The sequence below is a fragment of the Chaetodon trifascialis genome, chromosome 17, assembly GCF_039877785.1.
Source record: "Chaetodon trifascialis isolate fChaTrf1 chromosome 17, fChaTrf1.hap1, whole genome shotgun sequence".
Taxonomy (NCBI): Eukaryota; Metazoa; Chordata; class Actinopteri; order Chaetodontiformes; family Chaetodontidae; genus Chaetodon; species Chaetodon trifascialis.
The window spans coordinates 17,465,835-17,478,484 of record NC_092072.1 but is presented as its reverse complement, the minus strand read 5'-3'; the positions used below and the strand labels follow the sequence as shown (position 1 = coordinate 17,478,484).

Here is a 12,650-nt window from a genome sequence, read left to right as displayed (position 1 = left end):
TTCTGCAGTGGTAATTATGTGACATTATATCATTTAAGCTGTGATAATTATCTCTGAGAATAAGAAAAAAGGCTGTACAGGACCGACCACAATGCCCCAGAAATGTTTCAAACTGGAATTCAAATGAACAGATGATTTATTTGGTCTAAATGGAACTGTGAGAGTGTAAAAAACCTCTAATCACTCTGGGATGGCCTGTGGTGTCACTGCCTGTATTTGAGCATGAACCTGCATACCTCCTCCACCCCATGCCCCACAGACCTATGGCCTACTTACTATAAACTCCCCTCTGCCCCGCACTGGGTGACCTACAGGCCTATATAAACACCCCATCTACTCACCCCATTCACGTGAAGCCATATTTAATACTGTCACACAAGCATGACCACCGCACATCAGCAGGGCAGACAACTAAACCGCCAAGTAAAGAGAGAGAGAAAAAAAAAGGAGGCCAGGGAGGGAGAATTTACAACCTCTCCTTTCCTCAAGTTGGCCGCTTTCCAAAAAGGATACCCAAGATTTTCCACGATTGGCTGAAGGGATTTCTGGGAATATATTGAGAGCAGGCTAACGGGTGGGGGGCTGTGGAAAAGTGCTGAGCACTACCAAAAAAAAGGGGGGGGGGGGCCTTTAACACTTGTCTATAACCTCTCCATCTGGAGAGCAGAGCCTGCAGTGATGAAGGGAGAAAATGTCCTAGATGGAGATGGAGATGGAGATGGAGATAGAGAAGGAGAGAGGGGTGATTTCTTGGAAGACAGGAAGAGCATTCAGTGTGCCAGCAAATACGCTTTGGCAGCGGACAGATTCCATAAAGAAAGCTGTGGAAAGGGAAATGTGTGAAATATGGACTGAACTGTGCCATGACAACATAAAGAGCAGACGCAGAGACTGAGGAATATTCCCTATTTTCTCATTTAAATCCTGCAATGCATCTGACATGGATGGATCGGATGAGGAGGGTTACCATGGTGATGTGGCAAATTCTGACTGGCAGGGCGCTGAAAGCCTGGACCGATCAGCTCCTTGGGCCTACGAGAGGAAGTGCGGTCCATGCTTTCCTGTAGAGAAAGGCAGAGAGAAGAAAGGTTTAAAAAAAAAAAAAGATCATGCAGCAGACAACATGCAGTGAGTTTAAGGTGTCAGACGCGTGAGTGAAAGGTAAGACAATGTGTTATTTTCAGAGTTCAGGGGGTCAGACAAAGGGTGGGTTCATGCCTCTGCTCTCGAGGAACATCAAACCTCAAGTTCAGAGACCTGTGACACTTTAACCCTGTGGCACTGTGACTTAATGACCTCTCTCTCACTCACTCTCACTCACTCACTCCCTCTCTCTCACTTGCTCTCTCTCTCTCTCTCTCTCTCTCTCTCCGACACAGACACACATTTGCACTCACACTCGTTTCAAACTCTCACTTGTGAAACTCATATCAGGTGCTGATTTGAAAAAACAAAAAAACAAAAAACAGATCAATCATTTCCAGAGCAAAAACATACCAGCTCAGGCATACTTATACAATCTCACACGTCTGGAGACGTAGGTGCACGCTGCCAAGTTCCTCACACATTGTCTAATTTGACACAGCCTCAAGGCAAGAAAGCTGCAGAGGAAAAAGAGAGGGAAAAGAGCCAAAGAAATTTTCAATCTTCCCTTTTCTAGGAAAAGGAGGAACGCGGAAGCGTTGCTTCCAAGAACTGCTCATGGCCAGGGGTCCTGTTGTGCATGTATGCACATACACACACACTTGCAACTCCCCTCGGTGCTTCGAAAACATCCATAAATGCCCAAAGCAAGATTTATTGCGCTGAGAAGAAGCAGCCAAAAGCTTTCCAAGGAAGGCAACTTGGCTGCAGGGCCTGTTGGGCTGACAAAGAAAGTCTGCAGGCTTCAGCTAGAGCTGACTAGCTAGAGATATAACAGCTTGTCTAGTAAACGTCATGTGATATACAGTTTACCTTACTCAGCATGTGAAAGAAATACAAGGCAACATGCAAACAAAACTGAGCATTACTCCAAATCCACAGAAAAGAGGAGTCCTGCTGAAACAGATAATAACCGTGAATTAACCACTTAAACTTGTGTCTGACAGAACAGATTCTTTTTCAGACAATCCAGCTGTCTACACAGGCTGCCTGATGGCTCGCCTTCTACATGCATTTTACACATGTAAGTCAATCCGAAGCGTTTTTTTTTTTAAGCTTCAAGAATAGTTTCTTCTGTTTTACGCTCATACCTACAGTGATTGTGTTCTGGGCCCTGAGTGCTGCCAAGAAGCAGATGAGCTACACCCAATGCTGTGTCTGAACGCATCCCGTGTGAAGCTACTGAAGCTACTTCTGCTGCTCTGCTGTCGTCTCATGTGTAGACACGATGTTAGATGAGAAGATCAATAACGCCCTTATATCTGTCAGCTGAATACGATGCAGGGTTGTCAACACTCATATGACACACCCTTTTAACCTTCAGTGTCACGCTCTCACGCAGCCTTAACTATTCTCATGCCAAAGCACTTCCTGATATAGTAATGGTTTAAACCGAGAGAATGTTGGTTACACACCGTGACCCCGATTCTATCAGCATAGGCTCTTAAATTACCTACTGATTGGTGTGCGATGGGGCTGCACGGTGGCGCAGCAGGTAGTGCGTGTGCCTCACAGCCGGTTCGATTCCCGGGTCAGGCCTTTCTGTGTGAAGTTTGCATGTTCTTCCCGTGCATGCGTGGGTTCTCTCCGGGCACTCCGGCTTCCTCCCACAGACCAAAAACATGCTCATTAGGTTGATTGGTGACTCTAAATTGCCCCTAGGTGTGAGTGTGAGTGTGAATGGTGTGTGTACGTGCCCTGCGATCGGCTGGCGACCGGTCCAGGGTGTACCCCTCCTCCCGCCCGCTGACAGCCAAGATAGGCTCCGGCCCCCCCGCGACCCCGAAAGGGATAAGCGGCATAGAAAATGGATGGATGGATGGATGGATGGTGTGCGATGCTTATCGTGTTGTCTTTTTGTGTGTGTGTGGGTGGTGGGGGTGGTGGAAGGATGACCTTTGACCAGATTCTAGACATCTGAACTTGACAGGTACGCACTGACCATTTGTCTACTACAAATTCATCTGGTGTGTAGGTACCATGGACACCGAATCGCAAGCCATTGAACTCAGTCTCCCAGACTCCTTCATGTTTCCTACAACCCACCAGGTATTCACACCTATGTATGAACTCTGCCAATGGACCCAGCTTTCATCTACCAGTGGTCCAGTGTGGCCTTTGACTCATGATGTTTTCAGGTCAACAAAACCCCACCTCCTCTCTTGTACACACCACTAACAGAGTGCAAACAAATTTAGCTAGCAACAGCAGCTGCAAGATAACCGCAGCAACGAAGCAAGTCATCAGGACGACAGCTTCTGCCAGCCTGGCTCATCAGCCGAGGACTGGCCAACACACCAAAGCATCCCCTCTGCCTTCATGGACTGGTAATGTTAACTGGGCAATTAGGTAGTATAGCGTTATGTTAAGCTGTCCACAGCTAAGCACAGGACAGCTTAACATTTGTCAGTGTGCAAATAATTCTTTGGGTTATTTGCTGTCTGAGCTTTATTGTTGTGATCTCTTTGCAGTCAGGGCAGGGCAGTTCATGTCCTCATAGAACTGGAGTTACATATATTCTGCATGCAAACTAACAGTCCTCTTTTTAACCTGGCACCATTATCCTGCACAGATCACATACATATGCTTACACTGGCCTTAAGCCAAAGTCAAAGTCGGCTTTAAGCATAGCCACAATCACGCAGAGAGAGAACTCGAAGCTCCCACTTCACATATTTTCTTTGTTTCTCAAATGTGAGTTCACGCTCATGGAACAAACAGAGGCAGAGCGAAGAAATACAGCCAGCACACACACTGAATCACACGCACACACACAAACTCCCATTTTGTTCTTTACATTTAGTTAAGTTACATACTGTGAGTTTTACTCTTACCTTTTAAATAAACACTTTTGAACAATATGTTGGTCTATCTAATGTTGCACAAGAGTGAATACTGCCAACCTCTACGACACAAAACCCAAAATCCAAAACCCTTCAACCTTTACTTACTGATATGGTCATTTTGGTTGTAGTTACTAGTAATCAGAGTTCCATATTGATAGTTTAGTATATATGATGAGACATAACTAGCTATCAATCAATCCTTTTTGAAGGCTGGTGCCTCAAGGTGAATTGCAATTAAATTCTGCTATTTAATATAAAAATTGGTGCCTTTGAAGCCATTTCTCACTGAGGGTGAGATCATTTTATGTACTTGTTTTCAACATTTTCAGCATTTCAAGAAACTCAAGATTTTAAGACATTTAATTCTATTTTTGACCTGTGTGTCTGTCATTTTTCCTTCAGGGCTATCAGCATTGGTTTGGAATTGTGCCTTCCTGGATGCACAAGTGTAATTGTGCGCACTGTGTGGAGTTGGAAGCAGGACAGCATCCTCCCTCTAGTAACAGATATCAGTAGCAGCAGTGTTAATATATTGCTACAAGTAAATCCAGGAAAAATCCCCTCCCCTGAGCAGCACTTACGCAGTAAAAGAGTCAGCTTTAATGGCTACATTCCCCATAAAAACCTCATTGTGAATTCCTAATAATGCACTTTCTCTGAATCTGTGGTCTGAAGAGAGTGCACTGATGCTGCCTCAATGATCAGCAAGGACCTGAAGTGACAAATGTGAAAAACATAAGTTGCTTTCTTCACAGTGTCTTAAAGATAGGCATTGGTTTCTCAGTGAAAGCATTTAGCAGATGGATTATTTTGTTCAATGAGCCAATAGTTAGAAACAACTTTTGTGGTAAGTGAGTCAGTGCTCAGTGTTTACCCTCGCTTGACTGCTTAGATGTTAATGCAGATGCTCAGGGTTCTTGGAGTCAAGTAGAGGAAATCTGAGGCCTGGATACTTGGGTTGCTCTCATCCATAGGTAGTCATGACCACTCTTTCATCGTGGCAAGCCTCTTCCCTTTCACTCTATGGCCCACAGAATCAGCATCTAGGTATTGCAACATACTTTCTCTCAGACCATCAAAGGCTATGCTTCCTCGAAAGCATGAGACTGAGCGTGCCCACCGACATGGCGGCCGCTGCGTGCAGCCGCTGACCTCTGACCTCTCAGAACATAAAGAAAGAAAGAACTGTTCTTGTTCCTGAACATGTTCAGGACTACCGGCGCAAATACTGACGTTTGGGGGAGAGGATCTGTTCGACGCTTCATTCATTCCGCTCTTCTGACTGGTTCAAGCCATAACTCAGCCGAGCACCGAGTCTGTGGACTGTGGTTTCGCAGTTCATGCGTGTGTGCATTAACAAATACACACTCATACATGAGGAGATGAAAGGGAAAAGAGGGAAAGAAAGCGAGAGTTGCTGGCTGCTTTCTCTGAGACATCTCTGGCACAGGTCCAAAGTTCTCACGAAGATAGACAGACGTGCGAGCGCACACACACACACGCGCGCGCACACACACACGCGCACACGCGCACACACACACACACACACACACACAGGCCTGGAACACTGCCCAGATTCCCAAACATGCCCCGCGTTATGTATAGCGTTATGTAAGTATGCAGAAAAGAGGGCTCATTTGTGCCTTATCTATACACACTAAACCTACAGTCGATGCCTACAGACAGACTCCATGGGGTGTGTGCATGTGTGTGTATGTGAATGTGAATGTGTCATGTCAACCAGCAAACTTTTACATAACACACACACAGTAATGTTGTAACCCACTTCTCTCCCTCTAACTATCAAACTGTGTTTTTTCTCTGCTAGATGCAGGGTGGAGGAATGTTGTTTTCTATGGGGATTCAATTCACTATTCACTGCAGTCTTACTGGTGCAAAACCCTTTCCTGGAAGCTAACTTGAACCAATCCAACTTCACGTCAGCTCAACGGGGGCTCAGCGGTCCCACGGTTTGGGTTAGCAGGGAGCTGCATTTTTGCACCTCCGCTAAGCGGAATAAGGCAGCTGAGGCTACGTCACCTCCATCGTCAAAACGGTCCAGTAAGACGTCATACCATCAATCCCATGCTTTCAGGCCTGTCACACAACAAAGCCCGCAGTTTGTTATTGTTGTTTGTTTAGTGCTCTATTTATAGACCTCCACGATGCTCTCTGGCCAAATTCTTTAGGTTACTGCAGGGTAGGAGAGGAGAAAATCCAAGCTGAGGAACAAAGAGCTCATTCTGCAGGAGTTGGACAGTGGAAGTGGGTCTGTTGTTTTGCAGAGACGTCATATTTCACCTAACTAGGCTGGGAGTCATTCACTGTGTAGACTCATAGAGCCACTGTACACATGTTGATACACACAGAGAGATTTGTATAACCATATTTGTCAGGACTTTCCTCTTACTACAGTTACCCACAACCCAAAGCTCAAGAGTTAACAGTTAATCATTGTGCGTAATGTGAAACACACTGAAAATTATCACCAACTGTGCAGCTCACTTCAGCTTCCTCTCCACATCTTTTTGCTCATTGTTTTGGTTTTACAGCCCACATACTCACTGCTTGTTTCGATCTCAGATAACATAGCAGCTGTAAGCAATATAACCCAATCAGACACCTGACAAAAAAAGCTATTACCGGTCGGCTACCTGCAACTAGAGGTCCAACTGCTAAATCACAAAGCCTACTATGGCGGAGGTGGCCTTCACCATAATAGGAATCATAAATTTGCAACAGGGTCTCGTCCAAAGCCAGTGATGTTGTCGGGGTCTGTGCTGTGGGGGTGTTGGATTATGTAATAGTGACCTCTGAGCACATCTTGACACATCTGTTCCTCAATAAAGGTGCAAGAGTAACTGTACATTTAACAGTACATTGTAAAACATGCAAAAAGTCCTGTTAGCGAGATTAGCATCAGCAATACATTTCCCTGTCTACACATCAACACTGCAAACAGAGTCTCTGAATATTTTCACCCTGGAAAGAGTTTTTCCAATAGCGAGTGTGAACGAAATGCACATGTGGACTAGGCATCAATCAGGAGACATTCTGGCTTGTCAACCACAGGTGCAACAAATTATATTAATAATGGGAGTCGAGGTGTTGTGTGTGCTGGCTCACAACTAGCACAGCCAAAGAAAATGGAACCATCATTAAAGTTGTAAGTTACACCTGTGCTTTTCCCGCTTTGACAAAATAGCACAAATATCCAGAGTAGAGAGGTCCAAAGCCCTGGATGAGCTTCTCTGTTGCACGAAAACGTAAGAGTAACGGGGTGTTCCCACCAAACACGATGAAACAAGATCGCGCTGCAAGATTACATACAAAGTCAATGCAAAGACGCGATTTGAAGCGTCATTTTGGCGGGCGACGCGATGGACGCGATTGTGCAGAGCGATGGACGCATTGGCCACGAAAATCGCTCTCATCGCGTCACCCCATCACGTCATCGCTCCATCGCTCTAGTTGAAATAATTGAACTTTTGTGGCGGATTCGCGTGAAGACGCGCCGCGACAGCCTATCAGCGTTGAGATCGTCATCGACGTGCTGACGTACGGACGTCCTGGTGTTCCCTCGCAAAATGAAACCGCCAGCGCCGATAGTTGGTATCCAGGCGGGAGATCCTGGCACCAACCCTGGCTAGCAGGTGCACCCATGAACCGACGTCGGCACCTAGCCCTCAGACGAAGCTGGGAACTTCTCCAGAGCAGGTACAGTGCAGCGATGGTGGTTATTTCAGCCATGGTCGACGAGAGAATGAAATGGCGGAAGAAATGTTGTTGGGCGGGCTCGTCGCGCGACGCGATGCCGCGTCAAGGGGTTTTTGTACCAGCGTCAAAACTGGAGCGTCTGGCGCAACGCGATTTCATTTGAGGCGCAATTAAATAATTTTCATCGCGTTTGGTGGGAACACGCCGTAAGGTAACAGATCGTTGATCAATATGCTACCATCCACCACTGACAAGCACATACACAACACACAAAACATTTACCTGGTAGTTTGAGTGATGTAAGAAGTAGTCAGGACATCCTGCTAAGGCCATGGTGTACCTTCAGCGTTCCCTCTGTAGGGAATGACACCCTCTGGTCTCACCAGCACCCTTGAAGGAAGGACACAGCACAGAAAACAGACTGAATGAAAAGAAATGAATGGGGAAAAAACATCTGTTACTAAACTGACAGAAAATGTACTGAGAGATGAAGGGAAAAGCAACGAAGTACCCCACAAAAAAAGGAGTCAATCAACAAACCTTCCCAGGTGATTGCTGTGATTCAAGCTACACACAGTGCAACTACATGGTAAAACAGGACTCTATTTGGTATGCCTAAAGACAAAAACCCTGCACCCTCTCCCTGCTCAAGAGAAACAAAGCCTGCATGTGCGAATGAATGTGCATGCATGGATGAACATGTGCACACCGAATCCAATGTAAACACAGCCATTGTGTACGACACACACACACACACACACACACACACACACACACACACAAGGCAGCTCCCCAAACAAAGCCTGGGGCTTAAGACTAAATAAGAAACCCTCTCCAAGCTTGCAACACATGACCACTCACCACCTGCAGACTGCTGGGGAAGGCAGAAGTGGGGAAGAGGGGGAGAGGCTTTCTGAAGGAACTTGAAATAGGAGTCGACCATTGCCACTGCATTGTGCAGCATTATCTGCTGTGAGCAAGCAGGGGGAAGCTGTCCATATGTGTGTGCTCATGTTTGGAAAGAGGATACACACACTGCAATAAATTTCCTTCTTAAGCTCTTCAGCACTGAGTCTCATGTTGCCCTGGACATAAAAACTGGATGACTTTGCAAATCGATTTATGTTGCTGCATTGTCGTAGAGAGGCACATTTGTGATGCAACTTTCTTTCAAATGTGTTCAAAAACAGTTATCCAACTTGCAGTTACACCCCAAAATTCATTCCATAAATGTGCTTCTTGGGCCTGCGTGATGTCATAGTAGAATCAGGTTTCCATCTACATTTGTCTCACTGTTTTGGCCCGAAAATCCCATCCTGGCTTGTTGGTGGAGATCCCAGATCGCCATCAAAATCCAGGCAACTGTTCCCTTCAACAGCTCCTATCTGGCCACCCAATTAGACGGAAAGTCAAAATTACATTTTAGAGACGTCCAGCGCATTCACTGGATTTTTCTCTCAGATCAAGAAAAATGTGAGTGGTTCACACAGGAAGAAATCACTTGTTAAGATGAATATTTCTGCAGCCCACATACAAATTTCAGGGAAGTGCTGCAACCGATACTGCTTCCAACAAAGGTTAGGCAAACTGAATCCACACATGCACAAACACAAACACACACACACACACACACACACACACACACACACACACACACACACACACACACACACACATCTCTCACTAAATAGCTCCTCTCACTCTTCGACTGCTGGTTTCTCTTCACTTTCTCTCCCAGCATGTCTCCATTGTACAGGTCATTATATAACAGATATCAGATGGTTCAAACAATATCTCTTCCTCCTCCTCCTCGTCCTCCTCCTCCTCCTTTCTCCCTCTCCCTCTCTTTTCACCCCACTAATTACTGTTTCCACTGGGGCTCTTCTATCTTTAGGTCGCTCTGCTGACTGAGAATCTGTGTCTAAATGAACGCTCTCTTGGTTTTTTTTTTAACTGCGACCAGTTTTATATCTCACACGTCCTTGCATAGGCTTATGCTTGTGTTTACAACAATCAAACTGTTGGCCAAAAGGGCAAGCAGGGCTGATTGTATGTGTGGCTAATAAGCAAAGCCAAAGCTCCAACTGCTTGACATTTGCTGACATTTGTGCTTCCTCCTGCAGAGAAAGGGAGTAATTCAGCTTTACTGGTCATACAGGGAGATCCAGAGAATTAAATGGTGCAGGGAGCAACTTAATAATGCCACTTGTGTGTGTGTGTGTGTGTGTGTGTGTGTGTGTGTGTGTGTGTGTGTGTGTGTGTGTGTGTGTGTGTGTGTGTGTGTGTGTGGATAAAACACACATCTTTCCGAGTACAAATGAACTCAGAGGCTGACACTGAGTCCATTTCAGTAGCAGGTTTTAACTGATTATGACTGTGCTGCAACCTCACCAGGCACTAATGGTGTACTATCCATCTGCACCTGCACTTTACACACAGCAGAAGAAGTCTGCCAGTAGGAGCCTCTTATAGGCATAAATGTTACCTGATCCTACACAGACCTGTAGTCTTCTTTAGGCACCAGGAAGGAAGGAAGTTTAGCATGCACGCAGGGATGAGTCTACATTAAGTCACAGCTAATGGAGCTTTATGACAGACCAGCGCAACACACACAGATGCACACTCAGCCAGCTCCTGCAGGCAGATGCAGCCGTTCTTCTGCAGTATGTGCTGTGGGTTCAGATAACTCCCTTACAAAGTAGCAATTAGTGGAAGAAACCAAAGTGGATGAAACAATCACTGCAGAGGATTTTTTGACAGCGATGGAGCGCCGAGGCTGACTGGTGTGCTGGAGAGAACTTAAGTCAATGTTTGCCTTTAAAAAGTAACGCAACTTTCCACCATCACTTGTACAGTCTGAGCAGAATACAGCGAGGCGGTGTTAGAAATGAACAGCTGGTGACCGTCATAATGTCAACATCTTTTCATCCAGAGATGCATGCTCCTTGAAATGTTTTCATGGGTTATGTTATCGGCAGTGGTTTGACAGGATGTTAGATAAGAACACTGACTCTGGAGCTCAAAGCATTAAAAATGTCAGTAAATACTTCAGCCAATAAAAGCGTTGGTAGAGTAACTTGAAAAGCGTCTACGCTCTTCTGCATCCCTGTCAATGAGCAGTAACTTGTGAGGAACCGTGTCTGACACTGAGTTAAACCATATGCGTGCTATACTGAGTTTCCAAACAAATAACCCAAGTGCTTACGGTATTCAAAGAGCAGGACGCGGTTCAAGAATCGTGTCCAGGACGCACGACGGAGCAGCAGCCGGCGCGCTTCGACTGTCTTCGTCCGGATCTCCACACACACTGCTTCCCCCCAAAACTCTGTCCGCTGTTCTGTTGTCTTCACCTTGTCCCCCCCCTCCCCCCCTCCTCCCACCCCCACCCCCACCCCCACCCCCATCCCCCCCCCGCCCCCCCAACCGAAGTGCCTTCCTTGCACACGAGCACACACGTAAACGCACACACACGCGCGCACTGATCTCAACCTGCCCTTTTCGACCAGCTGACTCTTCTCGCTCTCGCTCCACACACACACACACTCTCTCTCTCTCTCTCTCTCTCTCTCTCTCTCTCTCTCTCTCTCTCTCTCTCTCTCTTTCTCTCTCTCTCTCTGTCCTCTCTCTCTCTCTCTGTCCTCCCTCTCTCTCTCTCTCTCTTTCTCTCTCTCTCTCTCTGTCCTCTCTCTCTCTCTCTCTCTCTCTCTCTCCCTCTCTCTCTCCGCCCCGCCCTGTTCATGGCAGCACACTGCAAAAAAGAGAAAATCGACCTTTTTTTTTAAATTTTATAAGTTGGTGGCCATGACACAGATCTCATGATCAGCAAAACATGCAAGAAAATAATAACATTTCTAAGAGTTGTCGCTGTCTTTTTTATTTACTTTTTTTGAGAGCTGTGAAATTTGACATTTTTTGCAGTGTACTGAACACCTGACGTTGGCACAGTCATTAGTGTCATCCATCCATCCATCTGGTGCCACTGCTGCAGGTGTGTACACTATGTACATGCACTGTAGCCCGCAGCATATGTCAAATCTAATCGCACATTTACACCAGCAGACTGCAAAACAACCAAGCTCCAAGTTCCTTCAGGCGTATTACAGCAATATCACAAGAGTTAAAAATAAAGATGGATAATTATCTTACTGCAGAGTACCATAAAGAGGATGCAAGGCATAAAGGGATTTTTTTTAAAACAGTATTTGACCTGAAGGTAAAACATGAAGCGCCTACGACTGAGCACCATAAACACACATTACTGTAAGTACATTTGGAAAAACTGGAGAGACCCCCCCCCCCCTAATTAAAAATAAAGGTTTAGTGTTTTAATTATTGTTTGGGTTAAAATAAAGAAAATTTCATTTATTTTGAAGGGTTATTATCTGCAAATTTTATTTCCCAGCATGGAGGTCTAAACTTTGAGAGCCGTCTTCGCACTGCCATGGATAACATCAGTTTAAAATGTTGTCAAAATTTGTCCAGTGCTTTTGCTTTATGATGAAATACCTGCAAAGCAACTGACATTCCAGCAGCTAATTGACTTTGTTAAGTACTAATTAGTAACACTAAACTAAGATGGCAAATATTCCCCTCTTGATGGCACTTTCACTCTGAATATATAGCATACGTATATGTAGAGAGAGAGAGCCACACACTGGAGATTTATTATACTTGTCATCATTGAATGAATTCTCCAGTCTGAATTTAAATATCATCAATACTTGGCAGCTGAACATTATCCCACACCCCCAACCACTGAACATGAAAAAAGGTGACAGCAGTAGTAGCACAGCTCCCACCACTACTTGCAGGCATGTTGGCTCTAATGTAGTTTAACCTCTTTTACAGGCCATAAATTGTCTGCACTATGTTAGATAATCCTTGACACCTCCTCCGCTTTCACCTATCCATCATCAGTGGCCATTCACAAACTCAGGTTTCACC

At 45.5% G+C, this 12,650-nt stretch overlaps 1 protein-coding gene across 1 annotated transcript in view; it reads right to left on the bottom strand.

Annotated features, from left to right (window-relative positions):
* Window positions 1-11,089, bottom strand: part of LOC139345788 (growth factor receptor-bound protein 10-like) — a 42,710-nt gene extending 31,621 nt beyond the window's left edge. The window contains exons 1-3 of the mRNA XM_070984626.1: window positions 10,912-11,089; window positions 7,989-8,096; window positions 968-1,061 (exon numbers count right to left, since the gene is read on the bottom strand). Of these exons, the coding sequence (XP_070840727.1) occupies window positions 968-1,061; window positions 7,989-8,039 (145 nt within the window). The 5' untranslated portion in view covers window positions 8,040-8,096; window positions 10,912-11,089. The remainder of the gene's footprint in view (window positions 1-967; window positions 1,062-7,988; window positions 8,097-10,911) is intronic.
* Between the last annotated feature and the right edge of the window lie 1,561 nt (window positions 11,090-12,650).